Here is a 24,145-nt window from a genome sequence, read left to right as displayed (position 1 = left end):
CTTTGGTACATGTAATATGCAAAGCTTTATTCGATTTTTTTTTCAAACGTAAAATAATGCATAAAGTATAATTCAGCAAACGCGCCAATCGATCCACCAACAGAGCAATGTTGATTTAAATGTCTCCTCCCTCTGATTTGAATAGACACAACTCAAGTAGGTTCGGTTCGATTTTTCCGGATTTAGATTATATATGCATTTAAAAATCCTCCGTTTTTAAACTGTATGCTAATTTTGGGTAAATTTAAGCGTGCATATAAATCAGAAGTATCCATCAGTGCTTAACTAATACGAGAAAAAAGCTATTTGTTGATATTTTCTATATAAAAACGGCACTGAAAAAGGGCCCTTTCTCTATAGCTTAGGTAGACTTGTTCTTAAGCAATCAGAAAATACAACTTACATATAAAACTATTCATTTATAAGGTTTAATGGTATGTAAAGTCATATCGAATACTCTGCTAAATGTGCATCACGTGACACGCGTGGTTCACACAAGTAACACTAAGAGAGGTTAAGGGGTTTACGGAAATCTTGTACACATGTGGACCAAAATGTAAAACATTTCTTAAACTGATTTGTTTATACCAAATTCTGACCAACATTGCTGTACAAAGATACAAATGCAAACATATAATGTTTTTTTCGATTGTTTCGTTCGAAAATTGCATACACAAGAAGAGCACACTGTCTTTGTTAATCACTTAGAACTGTGCCGCTATAGATTTAAATTAAAGATATAACAATTTGAAAAAATATGAAAGGTGGTAACAAGGGCCTCTTTGCAACCATTTGTTGAATAATAGGATGGATTTTGAACATCATGTTGTGACAGTGTCTTAAAATATAGTATCATATTCTTATTAGTTGGCATTAAATTTATTCTAGAACAAGAAAAAATGTTGTCTTTGCTTGGTCTAGTAAGCAATTGACGTTTTATCATCATTAAAAAATCAATTAAAAGCAATACGTGTGGACTTTGACGGAGATCTCTTTACCAACAAGTTTGTTTTTTCAGTATATTTGTATAGATTAAAATAATTTCTTTTGAAAAACGGGTAGCAGTTCAATTAATTAATTGTTTTAAATAATAAACATACAAATATTTTTCAGTGAAAATATAAACTCAATGTACCTCCATAAACAAAGACAAATATATAGTGACAAATCAGTTTTCGGGACCCATTTCTAGAATAGACAAAGCTGCGAGATACATAGGCAAGATTCAACCTTTTTTCAACAAATGATCGTAGAAAAGATACCAATACACTTCTTTCATAAATTTCCAATTGTTTAAATGTTCATTATACGACGGAAGTCTACAGCTGCGCAGTTTTAGTGATAACAAAAGGCATTGTTCTGCTCTTGTATGCGTAATTTGCATACAAAACAGCATGTTAAACCTCATATTTATTGCTTTTGTATTTTTTAACAACAGTTTTTAGTCAGTTTTTTGCAAAAAAGCCAGTTCAAGAGATTTTTATTTTGAAAATGTACAAAATGACGAGCATCTTCTTGAAGTGAGTTTACACCAGGAACACAACATTAGTTTATAATTGGGAAAGGCAAAGGGGCTTTTGCATGTTTTAAAAACTTATATATGAGAGCAGTGCAAACGTTTTTCTCTTTTTCGATATAAAAAGATTATTAATAAATACATTGCCCAGCTGAAGGACAGAAAATTTACCTAATACGCTTGTGTATTTTAATAACTTTTAAATGTTGGGCGGATAAATATCTATGGGATTTCCTCTTATCATCCACGATGATGTAAATTTCCCATCTGATTCTATTAAATTGGGTAAAAAGTAATTTTATGAAAATAAATTATTATTATTATTAAAATTGGGGTAGAATTTCTCTTCTGTGGGTGCTTGAAGAAATATTCTGTAGAACCAGAGTTGGTAGTGTCTCCAGAACTTAGTAAAAATTGCACATCCTTTGATATGTCACTATAGATTTTTGTAATTTGCACAAAAATGACACGTTATAGAATTCTCCTCATTTTCTAAATTAGACAACTCTTTTTTTTTAATAATTGCAAGTTAAGTAAAATTTAAATTTAAATTTAAATATTGAGCAATAAATTTTTTGAAGTTATTTACATAAACAATCTAAAAGTTCTGGATGCACACCTGATAATATTTGTACCTGTACTTTGCTGACTCGGTGTATACTCTATGGTGAAATGGGAAGAGTGACACACTTCGGCTGACTCGTTGTGTAATCACGCAGCATGTTATTGTTCTTTTTCTGCCTTTTTTCTCCGTCAGCAGCTCCACATTTCCGTTACTCGGGCAACAAGGTGTCTCCAACAATTCCCTTTAATCTGGAAGGATTATGCCCCCCCCCCCCCCCATGAGCAGACATTCGCTGCTCAATATATGGCACAGCAAATACAAAACATGAACAGCGGAGGTAAACAGGAACAGAATATCCCCCCTTTAAACTAACTCTTTTGTGTCTGTGTGAGTTACACCCCCTATTTCTGCTTTACTTTTTGATGTCTTATCTATTCTTGTTACATTTAGAATTGCCTTGCAGCTTTTAGAGTTTGCTTCAAGTGTGATGTGTTTCTATATGTTGCTTTTGACCATGATTTGTTTCAGCAAAATATGTATACTTGTAAAATTTATAGAGTTGAATTACTGAAATTATTTTGACAGTCAACATTTCATATGTAGCAGAAAAATGATGAATATTTATAAAGTATTGCTGATTGTTTTTTGTTATTAGCTATATTTGAACAAGGCCCAGTGATATCAAATAGGAAGTGTAAGTTCCAGGCTAGCTGGAATAGATAGATTAGCATTCATTCTCAAGAAGAAATTAAAGCCAAGATCCTTTCACTCTTCAGAAATCTCCATATTTAAACATAATTTGACATATTGTGTTGAAAGCTGCTTGATGTGAATTGTTGGGCATCGATTAATATTGGTCTATAAGAAAAGCATTTTTTACTGAATTGTTTTTACAAAAAACAAATTCATATTTTTTTAATGACCAATTTTAATTTGAAATATGAATCATTAAAAATGGTTGGGTTTTACAGGAAACAATTGGATCAATCAGTTTTAATAATACCTGTTTATGTGTACATGTATTTCTATAAACCATCAGATACCATTGCTTTTTAATGGAAAATATATCATTGTCAATAAGTAATACGCCATTAACACGTTTTCTTTCATTTGATTGCAGTTTATCTTGCTGTTCTCTCATTTATACTAATGCACTTTGCTGCTCATAATCTAATTATGCCGATGTTTCAACTCCCAAGTCCTACAGATAATTTACCAACTGCTAAAACTTTAACTTGCTGATTACAACTTGCCTTTTTTTTTGCTCATTATATATGTATATAAATAACTGCAGCATTCTCTTTAGGTATGAATTTGCTTTTCTTTTAGAAAACAAATTCCATTCATTATTTAGCATAAAATCCCTTAAAAAAATGAAGTTTATGGGCAGCAGGCTTTTAATTTATGACCTTTTACTATTTTTTGCGAAAACCAGTGTTGATGTTGTTAAGGTCTTCCGTTTCCAACGGAAGACCTTTCTATTATTGTGCTGGTTAAGATTATTAGGGTCTTCCGTTTCCGACGGAAGACCCTCTTGTTATTCTATTGTTTCTTTTCCTTATTATTATTTTATTTTTTATTTTTTTTCTGACTTTTTTCGAACTCTATTTCTCGTGAACTACTTGACTGATTTGCATGAAATTTACAGGACGTATTGAGCATCAAACGAATTTGATATTATAAAATTTCTGGCCGATGACGTCACTTCCGGTTTGAGATTTTGAGGATTTAGTGATTTTTTAAGGACCATTTTGTCCACGTAACTTCTCAAAAACTAATTGCGATAGAAATATGAAACTTTCAGGGATAGTAGATGAATGTTTGTAGATGATCCTATTTATTTTATATTTTGAAAAATGCGCAAGGCGGCGAAGCTCGCGCGAGCTCGAAAATTGGCACCAATTTTTTTCACGAAATTTTCGCACATTTTCGGCCCTAGCTTTTAATGTGTAAATATTTTGTTAAGACATGTAACGCAAAAGTTGTTCAGATTAACTAGATCTTTTGTTTGATTTCAGAAAAAGGGGCTGGCCCCTCAAATTAGGGGCCAAAAGGGCTCTAAAGTATTTTTGCAATAACTCTTTACTGAGAAATAATTTGTTATCGATTATAGAACCAAAAATGTTCATAGTACATCTGTTTATCTATACGGTACCATGTCTAAGTCATATGTTACGTAATTAGGGGCTTTAAGGGGCCAAAAGTCCGAAATTTTGATCTTAAATGTCTAGAAAAGGAGAAATATTTTGATAAGCATTATAGAACAAAAAATGCTTAAAATAATGTTCTTAACAATATGCTCCCTAAAAAATTTTTTTGGTGGTCCTAGTGAGGATTTTAAGGGTCGGCCCCTAAAAAACATTTGTTCAGATATCTTTAGAACGGTCAACAATTTCTGAACACTTGTTGAACAAAATGCGTTTTTATTTACAAGACCTTTTATTTGATATCAAGAAAAAGGGGCTGGCCCCTCAAATAAGGGGCCAAGAGGGCTATAAATTCTTTTTATGATAACTCTTTACTGAAAAATAATTTGTTATCAATTATAGAACCAAAAATGTTCATTGTACATCTGTTTATCTATACGGTACCATACATATGTCATATGATACGTAATTAGGGATTTCAAGGGGCCATATGTCCAAAACTTTGATCATTAATATCTAGAAAAGGAAAAATATTTTGATATGCATTATAGAACAAAAAATGCTTAAAATAATGTTCTTAACGATATGGTATCTAAAACATTTATGTTGGTGGCCCTGGTAAGGAGTTTAAGGGTCGGCCCCTACAACACAATTGTTCGGATATCTCTAGAACGGTCAACAATTCGTGAATACATGTAGAACAAAATATGTTTATATTTAAAAGACCTTTCATTTGATATCACGAAAAAAGGAGTGACCCCTCAAATAAGGGGCCAAAGGGGCTACGAAGACTTTTCATAATAACTTATTTTTTGCGATAATTTGTTATTAATCATAATAACAGAAAATAAGAGCTTATTATTCATAATTCAAAACTGAAATCCGTTCTATAATCGGACGATGCAATACAGATAAAAGGGGTTTAAAAATTGATTTTTCCGGACATTTTGATTCCACATTCTTGGTTAAGAAAATAGTTTTATGTTCAGAGTTAAATTAACTGGTACCTAAAATTATTCGATAATTGTTGAATCGTACTTTTACACATTCGGATTTGTATTTGCTAAGTCGTTCTTGAAATCGATAAGCTTTGTTAATTCGTACTTGGAATCATTCGGATTTTGTTAATTCGTACCAAGAATAATTCGATTTGTTTCGTCTTAGTTTCTTATGTTGGTTTAAGAGCCCTGCTTTTTACAGGAACTTCTAGCTTTACTTTCGACATTACCGGAAGACCCACTCGTTGCTTTGCAACGAGCTTTGCTCTAGTTCTTATTTTTTTTTTTTTTTTTTCTTCCTAGACGCGAAATTTGAGGCTTCATATCGTGCTCATTTCTGAACGGTTTTTGCTCAAATTTTCAGGGCTAATGGACTTTACAAAACACTATCTTCATCAATTCATAAAAGTTAGAATTCCCTTTCCGGTAACGAGTTATTCCCCTTTTAAATTTTTTTAGGGCCTTTGGTTTCCAGACAAAGGCTCCGAGACTATGATAGCAGGGAATGGGAATCCAACGAATTTGAATAGCAGAGACATTGTAGTGGTGCACATTAGTTTTTGTTTTTAGATTACGTTTTTTATTTAGGAAAAGGTAGGGGGTCAAAAAACAGGATTCCAAAAAGTGCAAAAATTTAGACATATTTTCCTTTATATCTTTTTAACGAAAAATATTTTGTAAAGACATGTAGAATAAAAATTGTGCAGAATATCAAGGGCTTTCATTTAACACCAATAAAAAAGGGCTGGCCCCTTTAATTAAGGGCCAATAGCCTCTAAAAGTTTTTGCTTAATAACTCAAAAACGGTTAGGATTTTGATATGGCTGTCGCTGGAAAAGTTGCTTGTTGGGATCTCATAAAGGTCGTAACAATGTTATTTTGTAAGTGATTTGTGTAGTATGAGTGTAAAAAGCTTTACATGTTGACATTTACCTGTTTTCATTTGACAAGTTAACGAAAGTCTTTGTGCGTACAACTGGCATAAAGTTGCCGCAGAAAGTATGCTGGTTTATACAGGAGGCATTAATTCATAAGAATATTTGTTGTTGTTGGAGTATAAGCTTTTCCTTTCGGAGTTAAAGTCATTGTTGTTAAGTTCTTACAGTGCACAATCATTAAAAACGGCAATTGGAAAACAAAACATTCTTTTTCTTTTCTAGTAAACCACAAAATTTGGAATTAAAAAACTCTGTGCATTACATTTAAGTTATTAACTCCATACATTTAAAATCTACCTTGAATCAGAGCTGCATGTGTGTGTGTACCATTACGTAAGCTCTCCCTTGCCTGCGGCCGAGAAAATCGGTTACCATGCTCGCGGCTGGACTACCTAGTGGTCAGCGGTTATCTAATACACGAGAGTTGCGTCTCTCATATATGAGTTTATTTAGCCGCGAACTCAAGAATTGTTTTAGTTTTGATTACACAAAATCTTTTGTGGATTAAACGAGTGGATGTCAAGTAAGAAATAGTTCATTTAATTAATAAAAGCAATGTCATTCTCTAAAGCAATAATAGACATAGATCAATTGTGGGGTTTAAGTTTAAAATATATAACTTCTATTTGATAGAGTAGGGTCATTATACTGCAAACTTTTCAAATCTTCCTTGGTTCTGAGCTGTGCGTTTCTGTGCGTTGTACCTTTACGTAATCTATTCTTCGTCCACGGCCGAGGAGATCAGCCACGGCTGCATTACCTAGCGGTAAGTGGTTGATTCGCACACCGCGACTTACACTTACATGCATATGAACGTGTTTGAGTTAATATAGCCGTATATACAAGAACTGTTTTAATTTTATGTTATAAAAGTTTGTCCTACTTGTATATATATTTAATTAAATATTTGACTGTAAATGAATATTAATGAACGATATTACTCCAAATCGGAAAAATCGTTAGACATAAACTAATGGTTCGTTTGTTCAGGTAATTAAAGTACTTTAAAAACTGTACAATTAATGTTTTAAATCAACACCCCCCCCCCCCTTCAAATATTAAACCTTTAAATGATGATCATCCGTCGCACATGGCTGAGGAGATCCGGCGCGAGTGGATAAGTGATCCGCCGTCGGTTCGTATTCTTCTACATGTACCTTATGACGCGTTTATGTTTCATATTTTGCACGGACACAACTATATTTTATTATGTTTTCAACTATTATATTGGTTTAAGACGAAAATATAAATTGATTTTACTTGTACAGTTGATTAAGCATTGATTTATACGATAGCGTACAAGGTAGTTTAAACATGAAATCAATTTATAATCAAAGTTCCATGTTTGCGGTAGGGGCTAGCACGAGGAATAGCTAAAGGAATGCCCTGAATTGAGGCATTCGATTATTATTTTAAGAAATATTCACATGAGTTTAAACAACTTTAGATTAGATTCTATCGGTCACATATTAATCACTTCTGTAGTTTCATTGTGGAAGCGAACTCATTGCTGCCCCCCCCCCTTTCCTCCCGCCCCGCTGACAGGTGCTCGCGCTGGATTTTTTTTTTAATTGGAGAAAAGATAACAAGATCAGTCGAAAATCATTTTTGGTGGATTCTTCATATGTGTAACATTTTGTTTCACTTTCCCACCCCTTTGTTTATTCGGCCAGTCTGTGTTAATTCAATTGCCGCATGCGACCGAGAATCTTGTGTCGCTTCAGCGCACACAGCTCAGAACATTTATAGCCCCAGGTCATCAATTGTTATGTAATTGAGTAACAGTTGGAAGGGTGATTTTACTACATAAAATAATAAAATCATAATATAATCTATTTGAATTGAGTACCATGCGTATAGATTCCCATAATAATAATTTTTTTTAATTTCCTCTCTATGTTTACATTTAATTTTGTTCAAATAATTAATAAATGTTCTATCATTTAAATTGTGTGCTTCATCAAATACTGATTCCGATTACCTTGAAGTCATTAATTTTCCATTGGCTTTTGACAAAAGAGAGACGCCTGACCATCCAATGAAAACAAATACACAGAGTTTGATTGACAGGTTCAGCCAGGTGCAGGTCTCACCCGATGTCCGAGGTTATGTGTGATGTTTGTACAAAGCCGAATGGTCTCAGTAAGAGTTATCAGTAGGAGTTATCGATGTAAATAAATAATAAAAATACATGCCTATCAAAACATGATCGTGCAAGTTAAAGTTGATTTAGGTTTGTTCCAATAGAAATCATGTTTCACTAACTGTATTTAATATTTTTTATGTATAGCGAATTTTAATATTGTTTCAGTACTGAAACATCGCATGAAAACGTTAGATATACATGTACTCTGTAACTAGTCGTCTTTTAATACATATACCTTTCTTTTGTTTGTTAAAAATTCGTTCAATTTTGTTAAAGTAATGTAAAACACGGGCGCCATTTTGAAACAATTAACTTGTCAGAGAGTTCCGAATGAAATCTGATGAACATTTCACACGGTTCTCGCACGCTTTGCCCGAAACGCTAAACGGTTTACATGAAACTCTAAAAGGTTTACACGAAACGTTTCTCGCACGTAGGCCGCACGCTTTTTTGGTGTAGTAGTACGTTTTAGGGTCTGTAAATTTTGTCAGCACGCAATTCTAAACTTGCACATAGTCTTCAAAAAATTTAGAAATATTTTAATATAGAAGTTATCTTTGAGAAAAGTTTACGTGTTTTGTAGGCGGGTTTAGTTAAAAAAAGAAATACACTTCCTGACATGAATCACGAGTACATACTGTTTATAACAATGCTTGCTACCCTTTGAAAATTTAACTCGCCATTAAACATCTCATTTTTTAAAGAATGTTTGAAACGATTACATAAACTCTGCTCGACAAATAGTTTTCCTAAAATATTTTCTTCCTTTCTTTTTTCAAAACACGTTTTATATACAGGCTTTCAATCACAACACGTTTTTATAACAAAAGCAGAACTGAAAGTATAGTCATTATAATCGTTTGACACCATATAACATATATTTTCAACTCGCAGCAACAACGGAAGACCTACTCGGGGCTTTGCCACGAGCTCTGCTCTAGTTTTGTCAATTTTTGATGATAGATCCAGATTGGTTACTTCATGGGATAAGAGGACGACCCAAAATTCTCAAACCATTTCGTCCAAAAAATCAGGATGAGATTATTGCAAAACTGTTAGGGATGCCTGCAGGTAGCTTGTTCCCATTTCATCTCACAGGTGACAGAGACCAACAAATCTGTAATCAGTTCTCTTTCACTGAAGTAAAAAAACAAAAACAAAAACAAATAACACGCAAACAAACTTGACAATTTTGATTTTATAGAATTTGTCAATGATGGACATTTCTGCTCATTTTATTTTTCCCCCAAATGATGAATGTTTTAAAATGATACATATTTCATTGGAAAGAGAGCATGATTTGCACTTGTGAGGAATGTAAGAAATGCATGGGCTTCTAGTCATACCAAGACCGTAATCATATCAAAACAGCTTATCCATTCAACCAAATTCGGCCCACCCATCCTCTTTCACCGAGCTTTTGCGTGTTGTGTTGTCGTTTTGTGCACTGTTTGTGTTACATGTGATGGTATTGTTGTTGTTTTATTTGTAGCAAAATATTGTAATTTGTACAAATTGAATGATTTTAGATTTGGTGTGTTATAAGTAGAAAAGTAGATTTAACACAAGAATTAGTGTTCAGATCACTGGTGAATTGAGAGCTGCAGCATCAATTGTGACTATGCAATCTTTTAGTTGTTGCTTCTGAGGTGTCCCTTACTCATACCCCCGATCTGAGAGTGACGGACAGTGTTGTGACTTCCATGGCATATTCAGGGCCATTTGATGCCCTTGTGACCCCCCAACTCCTGCTTAAGGGGGGCCAGCAGGCTGGAGGTAGTATCACTGGTTGTGGTGGGGATTAAACTAGCATCACCTGCAACAGGCACACACCCAAATATACAAATATACAGGTCTCAAACTGGAAACAATTCATATACATCACCATGCAATAAAATTGTAACAGCATTTAACTTTAAAATTGAAATTTAATGCACCAAAAAGAGACATGATTTACTTGTACATGTATTGTTTTATATATAGCAAGTCTAAATTTGTATGCAAATTTAACAATAATTTCACAAATTTTTATACATTTGATTTATTTATCACTTTTTTTAACAGTTATCTGTTTGAGATTTGTACTTATTGTTAAAGATCAAACCTTGGAAATTATTTCATAATTGCAAGATTTTATCATCTCATTAATTAAGAAATGATTATTGGTCCCATAGTAGTCTACAAAAAGATTGCAGCGCCATATATGTATGTGATATTGTGTCTGTTGCCAGAATATTAGATATGCACAACTCCAGTAACAGGAAAAACTTGTAAGGCAAAATCATATTGTCTGCTGGTGCTTTACTTGGGGGCTTTTTATGCTATTGCATACAATTTGTTAAAAAATTAATTAATAGACACCACTCCAAATGAAAATATCCTGTAAATCTGAAATTTCTTATTATTTCAATTTAATTGAATATTGGCTGAAATCTTTGCATGAAGACACCATATATAAGAGACCAGCAGATGCAATGAATTCTGTTTCAGAATTAAATCCACCATGGCATAGTAAAAAAATGAAGACACTGTATCATGAGCACTCACTTTAATGTAACTGTGGTATATCACAATACTGTATACAGGGAAATATTCGCCCCCGTTTTATTTTCGTCCCTTTCGCCCTAGTTGTCAGCAAGCGGATTTAAGACTGGGCGAACATCAATGTATTCAATTATTTCTTTTTAAACACAACTGTGTCTTGACAAATTCAAAATGGGGTGAAACCGTTTGCAAGTGTAAAAGAGCGAAAATTACACGGGGCGAAAATAACCATGTATACAGTAATAAGGTTTAATATTTCAGAAACGATTTAAAATTCCTTTTATCTAAATTTTCATTGTAATATATGGTATATTAGATAATAAAAATGCAAAGATTACAGAACCTAAACAGTTAATTATCTAAATGGTTATGTATGTATAGATATTAACATCTGTATTGTATGAATGTTAGCAGTGTGTCCACCTATTTGACCATTACCTGTCCCAGGTGAGAGAAGGTTGGGGGTTGATATGGAATAGTTAGGCTGTTGATGTTGTTGTACTTGAATATGTAGATTGGAGTAAAAGCATCAGTAGAAGGTTCTTGGTGATACTACTGGTGAAATTGGTTTTCTGTTGGAATTTCCTTCTGGTTTGCAACAATATGAGGCCAGATTTCCCTCGTAGAGTCTTTGTAGATAATTAGAAAGCAGTCCTACAGTGGGTTTTCATAAAATATTCACAAGTGTCTAAGTAGACTGAAAAAATACAATTGATGCATGTTTATGATATCACTTCATGGGAATTCTTTATCTTGTCTCCATCTGCATTTCCATTGCAAAACCTATTTTTTAAGTTTTAAGATGGTAGCACTCACATTTTGTTTTTCAAGTTCTCAATTATTCTGTATTCATGAATTTGGTTTTGTAGTTTTTATTTGAAATAAAAAAAAAATCATTTACTGTAAATTAGAATTTTTTCCAATTCATTTCCTGAACGTTACCCTGTTTTGCAAATGTTATGTGTGCTTTTTTGTTTTTTGTTTTGGTTGATATATTCAGGAGAAGACTTGCTTGTTTATAGTTGTAGGAAATACCTTTGTTAAAGTTTGGAAAGACAGGATACATAAATCTAGGAGAAGCAATTTCCGTAAGACCCTCTGTACATGTAGTTCATTATTAGACTAGCTTATAGTTCTTTCAATTTTCACCATGTGTTCATGTGTAGTTTTGTGTAGAGAACTATTGTGCATATGAAAACAAAAGTAAGCACATGTACAAATACTATTTTTGTATATTTATTTATGCATGTTTGCATGCATGTAGTCAATATATAAAAAATTCTCTCAAGTACTGTGGACTCGTAACTTGTTTAGAGATTTTGTGAATAAAAAGAAAATTAGTAACAGGTTTTTATATTAAAAAAATCAATTTTGTGAGTAAAAATATGGCTTTAAAATAAAATTTCAAATTTATCCTCTGTAATCCCAGGATTCCACAGCAATGATATCAATATTTTCAAAATAAATTTTACTGTGAAAAATTATGAAAGAACATATTGGTGCTGTTTGTACATATGGTTACTTCTGCTTTAAATACTGGTATCAATTTTGGGACTAAATTTCTCCAAACCAGGAACTTTTGGATTCACCAAATATTACTTTATATAAAGGACCACTATCATTAAAACTGGCTTTCAAAATGCTTTGAAAATTTCTTCCTCATTATGTTAGGTACATTACAGAACATATCTGTCTTGGGCATGCTAATTTATAGATTCGCTGGCATATTGTAATCTTGATGTACCGTAATGTATAATTTATACTGTTCCAATCTTTTTTGATGAGCTCTTCATTATTATAGCACTTGTATTCTATTGCAATCAAAACATTTTTTGTTTACCAAACTAGTTTTTGATAAAAATCTGTCAAAGAATTAAATCCATGTCATCTTTGCTTCTGAAAACCTGAACCTTTTTTTGCTGACATTTGTTTGCTAGATCTTGTTTCGTTCATATGTGTACATGTATTTTGAACTTTTTTTTTCTTGTAGGAATTCAAATCTTGTGACTCAAGACTTGTTGAAGTTTAAAGTTATACATGCTTACTAATCAGTATTTGAACCAGTTTGCAGAAGATCAATCTGCTGTATTATTTTAACAAGATGAATCTGTGTTAAATTATTTAAATGTATAATCATATCATTGAAAAATAATGTTAAAGATGTTTGAATTTTGAAACCTTTGAAATTATAATGAATGTGTTACACATGTTTTTTAATATTATAGCAATTTGAATGCTTTTGTGCTAAAAACACCACCAAGGGGGGAAAATCATAAAACATAGAAAAAGCGAAATTTAATATGACATATATTTTCAAATTGTCAGAAAAATCAGTTGCAATGTGAAAACAATTCAAATATAGGTCAGTGGACTAGATATGTGCTTTCCTTTTGACAGCGGATCCGACCATCGACGAGATCGTGCGGTCCCAGATCAGCCACCAGGCCAGCATCCCCATGTCTAGACAGCCCACCCAGAGGCACATCCTGGAGGTGTCCGCAGCACAACAGAGGCAGCAGGATGTGCTCACCCAGGCACGTAGACATGTAAGAGCACCGTGCACTGCACCTCACCTTACTGTTGTATTAGATCTTACATATAGAGATTTGATGACGCAGTCAAAAAGTAATAAGTAATAAAAAATAGTTTTTTAATTCTGATCGCCCGGCTTTTGTCTCATGGAAATTTTAAAGTTGATATCATTATTGGATCCAAATGAATAAGCTATCAACGAGCACATTTTGTATGATAGAAATTTTGATATTAAATTCCATAAATTCCTCTGGACTTTTCTTTTAACAATCAGAGTTCTATGTGAACAGTTTTTAGATTCACCTGATTTTATTCACAGTGTCTTCACTTATTTGTATGTAGTTTGAAGTTTGTCTTGTTTTCTTTTATATCTTTAGCTCACACTTGTGATGCAATAATATCATACATGTATAGATGATAGATTATATCATTGTCTCAAATAACGGTGGAGGGTGTTTGTTATTAATAGTGGACACATATATATATACACACATTATACAAACCTGTGTCGTATCAATAAGACCCTGTAATATGGCTGCTCCGTGGCCGAGTAAGCTTTCCTCGTGGCTTGTGGTGATGTTGTTGGATGATGTCCATTGGTTCCTTGTTGTAGCAGCCTGCCTACCCAGTAACAGGCAGATTGTGTTACCGCCACAAACTGGCCATCCGGCGAGACCAGATCAACCCCAATCTTGTTCTCATCCAGGACTCCCTGACCCACACTTTTATCCTGCAGGTATAGGATGCATGTCGGCGACCCTAACCGTGTGCTGTACGACTGGCTCTCGATCCATGTGCTTACCCACTAGATTTATAGACTACCAACTTAAAACCATCGCTAATTCTAGCTGCTTGTTATTATAATGTTGACATTTAATTGGTGTATATTAAACCATCGTCCTTCACATCCCTTAAATGCTAGGAACTCTCTTCAACAAGATTATCCTTTAATTTATAAAATTTTATGGACAATTAATTCTGCTTAATTTGAATCTATCAATAGAGAAAATAAACATGTGTACAATTATACACCTGTATTTCTAGATATAATAGAAATATGTAATCTTTTAAGTACATGTATTAGATAGGTTGTTCCCAGAATAGCATAGATCCTTGAAGCACCCCTGTATTATAGGTGCTTCAGAATTTTGTTTATGGTAAACAATTATTATAATACATAAGATTTAAGATGTATTCTGACATATTTTAATTCAGACTTTAAAGCCATAATAGATATGCATAAAACCTCCATTTACTGCTTTTATTTCAGAGTATTAAAATCTTACAGACTATAGTCTTTCCCTGGTTCCCAAGGATGCCATTTTTTGGACATTTTTTCAGAAAATGAATACTTACATTTGGAATGAAGTCCAAGATTATGCCTCTGATACATATTCAATTTTTACTATGATTATTGGCAATGTTTAAACTAGCTAGATCAGATATTTTTTTTACAATAATGGATAATTGATGAAAGCAGAACTGTTTGGAAATCTCAACATTTCTTTCCATGATGGCTTTTGTCTGGAAAGTAACAATTTTAAGTTAGAAACATATTTTAGACCAGAGAGTCTTGGACTTTTTCCCTCCATTATTAAAGTACAGTAATCAAAACAAATTATTAATCCAAGGTCCTTGAGAACCAAGGACACAACACTCTAGGCTTGCATGACAATTGGTTTCAGAAATAACAAATTAGATGACACATTGTTGCATTGCATGCTGCTCACACCCTCACACAATTTGCACGACAGAAAAATAAATTTGATTTTTTTGTTTTGTTCTGTTCTGTGGTTTATATCCTCAATTTAAGGCTGATTATATAAATATGAATATTAATGATGCTGTTGTTCTTACAGGGAGACAAATCAGGTAATTCCATTCGTCAGCACCCTAACCCTTTTGATGAACAATATACTCATGGTAAGCTCCCTTACTAACCTCTCTATCCTGTAACCATGGCAATGACCCCTTACTCACCAAACCAATGGGAACTCCTTGTTAAGGTCATATACTATTGCATGAATGTTGTATCTGTACGTCACATTACTGTACCGGGTAGCATGGGTGTCAAAAGTTAGCATGTGATTTGGATTTGTTATAATCAAAATAATACCTAAATACAAGATAGTAAAACTAAATGGTGATGAAGATTGAAATATGTGAAGTCCTGTCTGTTTTTATAATACATGTAGTATCTCTTTACATTTAGGAATTACATGTATTATGACTTTGTGATGCTGGAGGGTAGTTTATATACTTTGTTGTGAATTTGATTTACTGTGGAATCATTAAATTTCGTGGGGGCCAATTTTCGTGGATTGCTTAAATTTTATTGGTTCGTGGGGACGTAATTTCGTGTATTCTCTAAAACCTACAAAGGAAATATGACTATATTACCCTAATTTATAAATTCGTGGAGGATGTTAGTTCGTGGATGAGAGGTACCCACGAATTCCACGAAAATTGAGCCACCACGAAATCTAATGATTCCACAGTAACTGTGCCTTTATTTCTGCTGTAAATCTTAGTAAAAACTATATAAGGAACTTCCAGGTATTTGAACAACAATTGTCCCCTCTGATGGCTGGGTCTAAAGGATGATGTTTTAGTTCCTTCCCATTTTACCTATACTGTAAAGTTCACCTAGTTACCCTGGGCATCTCCTTTTAAATTAGTCTATCAATCCTTTTTCCACTTCTTTAGAATTTCAGACAAATTTTTTTAAATGCTATAGGATCCTCTAGAAATTTTGTAGATGCATGAACATGTCAAAACCTCATATAGATATTTAAATTAATACATGTATTACACTGTAATATAAGAATTGAATTGGCCTTTTCATTTACTAATAATTTCAGAGAATATAAATTCATTTGCATGATTTGCTGTCAATTTTGCTTTAAAAGCATGCTGAAAGGCTTCATGTATTCAATCAAGATCATTAATATGGAAATGTTTATGCATTATTTAGATTAATGCACACTATTAAGCAGTGTTATATTACATTATTATAACATATATACGATTTATTGCACAAAATGCTTCCAAAAATATACTTGCACCATATTACTTGTATCAAAATTTTATTAAGTAATAAATTTCATTGATTGCATGCATTTTGGTCATTAAATGTAATTACTGTTTCCCCTTTTCAGTATGATGAATAATTAATAGATCAAGTTGATAATTCAGTGAAAAGTTTAAGTTATGTGTTATTTCAGTTAGTTTGGAGAAAACATATCTGTTATTATGTATCTTAATGTTGTGCTAACTTTTATAAAAGAAAATTGAAATTACAAAAAATTTGTTATGAATGAGAAACATGCTTAATAAATGTACATTTCAGCCAAAAACAGCCGACCTCGTGCTCATGTGCCTGAAACTTCATTTAACAATTATGAACCTCTTGATAATCACAAAAAACCCCCACCCCCACCTGAGGAGCACTTGCCCCCCTCACAAGGGGATGCCACTGAGGAAACCACTGCCAAGGAGGAGCCAGTGATGGAGGAAGAGGAGGAGATTGGTCAGTGGCATTCTCTGTATCTGACATCTGGCTGTTGGGACATACTGTGGAATCATCATTGTTTGTGGGGGACCAATGTTCCTTTCTTTCGTGGATAACCTTTCATCCCCACAAACAAAGGCATTTGCTTGATATGTATCAATATTATCCTAAGCCTGCTACCAATGAAATTTACTTTCCCATGAACCAGGAAAATTTTGGCTACCCACAAACATTGACCCCCAATAAATAAAAATGATTCCACAGTACATGTATTGATACAATCATTTTAGCATTAGAATACAACTTCGATTTTGATCCATGGGAGGTCTCAATTAAATTCTCTTAAATAAGCATTTCATTTCTTTAGAAAGAATTGAACATTCTTTACTTTGGAATAGTCATTGTAATTAACCCCTATGTTTCAACCGAATTTAAGGCTTATGGTTGCATGTTTATCATCATATCCTAGTTGGTTCCAATGCTAAATTTTGATCTTTTGTTTCTGAGTTTGATACAACTTACTGTTTTACAAGTACATTTTATGGCCAAGTATAAATTTTGAAAATTAAAAAAACAGGCATTATATTTATTAAATCATACATCTACTCATCTTTAGAGTAAGATTGAGATTCAATCTGACCAAAGGCAACATTTTTAATGATCCCTACAATTCCTAAATCCTTCTTCTTGGGTACTGGTAATTTATCTCTGATATCTCTATTCATAATCTATCATAGTACTTTAAGCTGATTCTTACTCCAACTTAAAAAATCTCTTCTTTACTATATAGATCATAGAAAACATGGCCACAAGGGAAAACACAAGGAGAAAGGGGGAAGAAAGAGCAGAATGGGTAAAGCCTAGCTCTGTTTTATCGTGCTTGCATTTTGTGTGTTGTTTAGTGTAAAAAGTACAAACAGGTGTGTGTTTTTATATATCATCTCTTTTTTTTAATACGAAAATAGCATGTAAATTTTGAATGTTTTATCATTTCTTTTTAAAAAAAAAATTGAACAATATCTACCAATATGCAATGAGCATTAGAACTCAAATTCAAAGTTTAAAACTGTGAGATGATTTGGATGTAATGATAGATGAATACCAGTTTTCCTTACAGTCAAGAATACATTGAATTTCTTGGTGGTGGTACTTAATTTTTTATATTAATCAATGTATTCTTGGTTTGTGTGTTTTCTTTGATGAAACTTGTAGAGTTTACAGTAACATGTAGAAGCAGCTTCTTATCTGACATCATTTTATTTCAATCTGGAAATACAAAGAAAATGCTTCTTTGTTAGGACTTACTGATTTCTTATTCAACAGTTGAAGAAACCAATGTTTTGTACCAGTTTTCACAAGAAAAGAGAGTTCCCTCATATGTACCAACTTGTGTGCAGGAATCCATTAATCCCATAGAGTTAGCACTGGAGAAAAAATTCTCCGTCGTGATTCCGCAAGAAAATAATGTTCCATTTCTGACAACGAGGGAGATTAAAAATCCAGGCAGGGAAATTAAAAATCTGGGCAGGCTAATTTTGCGTAGAGGGTCAATTCAAGATCGCAGTACTTTCCAGCGTAATTGTTTTCCTCAGTTTAAGTCTGATCTGAGGAAATCTTTTGAAGTCTTCTCTTCTTTCACTGGTATTGAAGCCTTCCTGAATTGGGTACCTGCGTTTCGAGCTGACATTTCACTTTCACTTCTAACTGTTGATGCTTTCTAACTTCTTGGTTTTGTTTTATTTCAGTTTAATTTCACACTACTTTTTTTTTATATCTATTATTTTTTTGAGATTTACAGCAGTTTCAGGGTAAACAACTTTAAAAAATATAATTTTATATGAATACTAAAACACAAAAAATCTTGTCAATCCACTCGAGTTATTTATTATTAAGGTCTTCCGTTTCCAACGGAAGACCTTATTGTTTTCGTACTGTTTCTTCTTATTATTTTTTTCCACAAATTTTGTGCACGCGATTTCTCAGAAACTATTCAGCCGATTTTGACCATTTTTTCACAGATGATTGCCAGAGGTCATAATTCTAGACGTTTTTTGAAATTTTGAAATCGTCACTTCCGGTACCGAGTTACGGCGGATTTTCTATCTTTTTTACGACCTATTTTGTGCAGAGCTGATCTCAGAAACTATTAAAGATATGAATACGAAATTTTCAGGATAGGTAGTCTATAGTTTGAAGTTGTGCACTATTATATTGTTTTACGCCAGTGGCGCCATTTAATGGAGCTCGCCTAGGCACAAAAATTGGGTACGAATTTTCATTCAAATTGTCATATGTTTTGATCTGTATATTTTTATCAGTTGACATTCTGTTAAATAATATATAACAAAAGTGGTAGATAATCAAAAGTTCTTTCCAATAAAACCAAGAAAAAGGGGCTGGCCCCTTTAGTTACGGACCAAGAGACTCGTAAAGTCAATTTACTAATAACTTAAAAACGATAAATATTTTGTTATGCATTATAGAATCAAAGTTGTTGAACACTACATTATCGGTTTGAAAAAACTCATCGTCAGGCCCATGTTTGACGTAATTAGGGATTTTTATCCAATATTTTATTTTTTTTTTTGGGGGGGGGGGGGTGTTGAATATGAAATTGTATCAATATTTCATGGTATCATTTAAAATAACAAAAACAAATCGGACGGAAGACCTACTCGTTACTCGTAACGAGGTCGTATCCAGTTATTATTATTATTATTATTATTAATTAAAATATTAAGTACATGTAAAATGAACACAGACAAATTTCGAAATTTCGAATTTATTTTTCTCAAATCACTGGAGTCCGTATTTTACATCATTCTTTGAATATAGCCATTGCAAAACGTTCTTCAAATGGCACCAAATATAAAAAAGTGCTATAGTTTTAAGTACACAAAAACATATTCAGTAAGAAATTCATTCAAAATGATTTGATATTACAAATATTATTGATCATAAAAATAATATACAAACCAATATAAGGGGAAATGATTCAGAAACGAATATGTACTGTTGATTGGTAAATTATGTACCCAATGCTTGGAAGCAATTTATATTATTATTTTGATAACGAGGTCGGGTCTAATTTGTTCTGCCATTTATTATTTTAATTAAATCATTAACATGAATTTTACTGATATGATTCTAATTTTAAGAAAAAAAATCAGACATTTACCTCGTTTGTTTAGGGAGTCATCTCAAAGTTTATAAATTTTTAACATAGGACCATATTAGTTTTATCTTGAAATGTATCAATTTACACATTTTTCCCATTTTTTAAACTTCTGCCATAGGCATCAAATTATCAAAAAAAATAACCTTTTACTTCCTTGTTTGTTCCAGGGGTCTTATCAAAATTACTTTTTTATATCCAATTTCCCAGATTTGTAACATAATGGCTATTTTTTAATTTGACAAAGGGAGAAATGGTGACATTTATAGTATTAATAAAACATTCAGACATATTGATAAGTAATAAATATATACAGAAATGGTGATATTTATAAAGTTAATAAAACATTCATACATATTGATAAGTAATAAATATATACACAACGTCGAATATTGGGATAATTGATATGAAATACATTGTTACTCTCTTGAAATACATGCATTAAGCTACATTTAGGCGATGTAAGAAACGTGACAGAGGGCTAGACTTGCTGAATCCTCTTTATGTTTTCGACCCCTTCCCAAATTTTAGCTTATACATCAAGATATTTATGTTTTTTCGACAATATAATGTCAATCTCACGCCCCAAAAGAGCTATTTTCGACAAATTTCGCGCCAAAACCATGAAATAAAACACTGCGCAAAAGCGTGCGTAATCGAACTGTTATCGGCCTTAAAATGACATTATACTGTTGTTATAATTACAGAACACCTAGAGTTGTCGAATTTTTTTTTATAAAAAGTACAATGTTTATAAAAGATGAGTCTGTCTACTCAAGTATCCAACTTGATATTGTCAAAATTAAGTCATATCTTTTAATAATTTAAGAATGCATTTATTCTCATAGCACAAAGTTCTAGCAAATATTCCAAACAAGCAACAAACAGTCTAATCAACAGTGTATGACAGTTAACCTGATTTTAACCATTAAGTTAGTTCACGAATTCTCTGTCTGGTAGCGTGTTCTATTTGATTGTAATTGTCTTGTTTTAGGGACTGTTGGTATGAATACCGAGCATTCTGGAGGTTTCCTGCCATCTGTTGACAGATCCCCAAAATCTCCCAGGAGATGTCTCTGAGTTGTTCAGGTACAAACTGTCCCTGATCATTATGGACTAAGAACTCGAGATCATCTAGAGCTTATTTTTCCTTAATGTAATCAACATGTCGATAGCATAAATACTCTAGCATATGAAACAGTACAACAGGTGGGATATATAATAATGGAGAATGCATATGATACCTTGTTTTGTGCTGCTGTTCTGGTTTCAGTTCGCTGATATAACATATTTGATTACTGAGTTGAAAATCCCATAAAAGCGCCTGTCTCATTTTTGTAGACAAAGGTTTTCCACCTACAGCCTCAGTATAACTCTGGAGATCTAAATGTCTCTTATACATCAAACATGGCTGTGATAACTTGGCCTTTGTCATTTCTATAATAGACAAAGCTTCCCTGTATCTTAATGTCCTGTAATAATACATAGCAATGTACACCATGCCATTCATAGTACCAAACGTGGCCGCTAGTTTTAACAGGTGGATCGATATTTTATCAACAATATACATCTTTTTGTTCACAGCTTTGTTAAGGAATGTGTTAAACAAAAGAAAAGCAGATGATTGACAGACTGTGGCTGCAAATTTCTGTATCATGACCTGTTGAAACTGTGACTGTGTAAAACACACATTCTGTAGATGCGGGTGCAACAGAACCATGAAAACGTGCCTAATGCTTGTGAAGTGTATTACATCGATTCTGGCAATGTCAGTAAATATCTCTGTATCAAAAGCAGCTTCTCCGATCTGTACATCAAGACAGACCCCAAGTCTCGGATTACAGAGAACATTGATCATGTATGTTTGTATGAATTCACTGTTTAACAGTATTCCAACTCCCTTCTCGTATAACTCGTACAGTTTCTCAAAGAATGTTTGCTGTGTCTCACCAAAAATTTTGCTTAGAAACATGTTGTTTGCTGGAATAAAAAAATTTGGACAGACGCCCTCATAAACCCATTTAATGAGAAGTTTAAAACAAACCCAGAAACCTCCAAGCAGATTTTGAGGAGACCAGTTAATCAGCGCGTGTTGTTGAATTGCCCAAAAAACGGCTGTTTTCATGTGGTAGGAACACAGTAATTTATCCTCATCTCTAATTCCCTTATTAATCATTTCCTTTAAGAATATTTTCAACAATCCATAGCACAGAAATTGTGTATGATTCATTGAATACACAAGTTTGAATTCTGCTTGAGTGAAAGAAATTCTCCATTCGTCTTTTGCATGGTTCCCTAGTTTGTGTCCTATTGCTACAAAATGGCATCCGCTTCTAACAATGTCATCGACAACATGAGGCGAGGGCCATGAAAGACATCTGTCTTTCCAACTGGAAGCAGAGGAAGGCCAAAACTCACTGAAAAAACAATAGACTTCGTCATATTCTACCCCACTCCCAAGTGTTCCACTACTACATGGTCCATGTATTCCGGAACCAGGAAATGATACGTTTTTCATATGCTCCCTGTATTTACTACTTGATATGCAAAGCCTTCCATTTTGTTCTACAAAAACTGTCATTACATAATAAAAAGCATTTTTAAAAGCTTCTAATGGTACATTAAACCCCGATGAAATTTCAAAAATGTCGCAAAAAACAAATTCAAGACATTCCAATGGTAACAGAAGTAAAGAGAACCCTGTTGGACTCTCAGAACTGTCAGAGATAACCGGTACATGTCTTTGTATGTTGTCAAACTGAATCTGAGAAAAGTCCCAAATCACTCGGAGATTAGTTGGCCAGTACATAATGTCTATGTCTGAACTACGAAATCTGAACCCTTCCTTTTGACTTCCACTTAACATTATTTGTAATTTGCATTCATCTTTCAATACTTGATTCAGAAGTAACTCCCAATCATCAGTTCTGTTTCGCCTAGATGCAACCTGTTGAGGAGTCCCTATCTCGTGACACAATCCCACATATACTGACTCAGACATTTTCTGAAAGGCCATTCTGTTGAAAATGAAAGAAGAAAAAGTTAGAATACTAGCGTAGCACAGGAGAAAATAGGTTTTCAAGATATTTGACAATAATAAAAAAATAGATAAATTTGTATTGTGTCAAGTGTAAAAGAAGGAATAAAGAGCTATATTCTTAAAACAGAATCGTGTTATAAAATGCCAGGTAACTTTATCATATACCTTGAATTTGAACTGTAATATATCTTTAGCAAATAATTAGCACTTCATAACTATATCAATGGTATAAATCAGTAGGATTGTAAAATTTAAAACTGCTTAAATTCTTTTTATATCATCCCCTTTAAATCTAGGTAGAAGAGGTATTATCAAAGTTTTCCCGTTTGCCCTGTAACATTACGCTGTTTCTCAAAAAGGTATGATTTTCATCAAAGGAAAGCAACATTTACCAACTGCAATGTAAAGAATATATATAAAAATGGCGTTATACCTATCTTAGATACAAACTGATCGAGTCACAAATTCATTCCAGTTGCCAGACGAGTATTGTCCTATGTCGATGTTTATATGCAGTCTAATATCGTGCAAAATGAACAGTTGGATATCATACTATACACATTTAAACTTGTCTTTCGTGAAACTTGAATAATTCGTCCGTATTTTTGTGCAATTATATAGTTATACACTTACACATCCCGTCCTGCTCTCTTCAAGAATACTTGTATCTTCGAAAATATCAAATCAAGAGGTAATGAAAAGTATGTATGCTATAAAAATAACTGATTAGGGAAGACCAAGCGTTATAAAAAAGACAAGGTACTTGTCTTAGTTTTTTTTTTTTAGAAAAATCATTGATTTTATTCCAAAATGCTTTTTTAAAGTCGTTCACATTCAATTGATCGTATACAAGAATCATCTTGAGTTCGTGACTTGCAAATGCATGCAAATGTCGCACACTTTGTATGTAAATGTAGTTGTACTAGTAAGATAATTCGTAATGAAGGTTTGTAGGGGAGACAGGCTCTATAAATGTACGCAAATGCTGTTGAAATAATCAGAACATGTACAGAAGTCGTCTGTCTCATAAGAT

The 24,145-nt window shown here is 33.1% G+C and overlaps 1 protein-coding gene and 1 pseudogene across 8 annotated transcripts; one reads left to right on the top strand and one right to left on the bottom strand.

Annotated features, from left to right (window-relative positions):
* Window positions 1–2,356: 2,356 nt before the first annotated feature.
* Window positions 2,357–18,764, top strand: LOC128177982 (uncharacterized). 8 transcript variants are annotated; one of them, XM_052844924.1, is made up of 8 exons: window positions 2,357–2,418; window positions 9,274–9,381; window positions 11,877–11,942; window positions 13,252–13,388; window positions 15,246–15,258; window positions 16,736–16,915; window positions 17,688–17,750; window positions 18,221–18,764. In XM_052844924.1, the coding sequence occupies exons 1-8, from the start codon at window positions 2,385–2,387 to the stop codon at window positions 18,616–18,618; spliced, it is 999 nt and encodes a 332-aa protein (XP_052700884.1). In that variant the 5' UTR covers window positions 2,357–2,384; the 3' UTR covers window positions 18,619–18,764. The 8 variants fall into 8 exon arrangements, with proteins under 8 accessions (XP_052700884.1, XP_052700882.1, XP_052700883.1 ...); XM_052844922.1 differs by having other exon boundaries at window positions 15,246–15,309; XM_052844923.1 differs by having other exon boundaries at window positions 13,252–13,400.
* A 1,963-nt stretch (window positions 18,765–20,727) lies between these two features.
* LOC128177980 (uncharacterized) lies at window positions 20,728–23,681 on the bottom strand (annotated as a pseudogene).
* Window positions 23,682–24,145: the final 464 nt, after the last annotated feature.

The sequence above is a fragment of the Crassostrea angulata genome, chromosome 3 (assembly GCF_025612915.1).
Source record: "Crassostrea angulata isolate pt1a10 chromosome 3, ASM2561291v2, whole genome shotgun sequence".
Classification (NCBI taxonomy): Eukaryota; Metazoa; Mollusca; class Bivalvia; order Ostreida; family Ostreidae; genus Magallana; species Magallana angulata.
The sequence above is the reverse complement of the archived record's forward strand: the minus strand, read 5'-3'. Positions and strand labels throughout refer to the sequence as shown.

Excerpts from the sequence above, each read along its gene's own strand:
- LOC128177982 (XM_052844921.1), top strand. The coding sequence starts at position 2,385 with ATGGCACAGCAAATACAAAACATGAACAGCGGAG. Across the intron at positions 15,310-16,735 it reads TGATGAACAATATACTCATG|CCAAAAACAGCCGACCTCGT; the intron begins GTAAGCTCCCTT and ends TGTACATTTCAG. Across the intron at positions 16,916-17,687 it reads GGAGGAAGAGGAGGAGATTG|ATCATAGAAAACATGGCCAC; the intron begins GTCAGTGGCATT and ends TTTACTATATAG.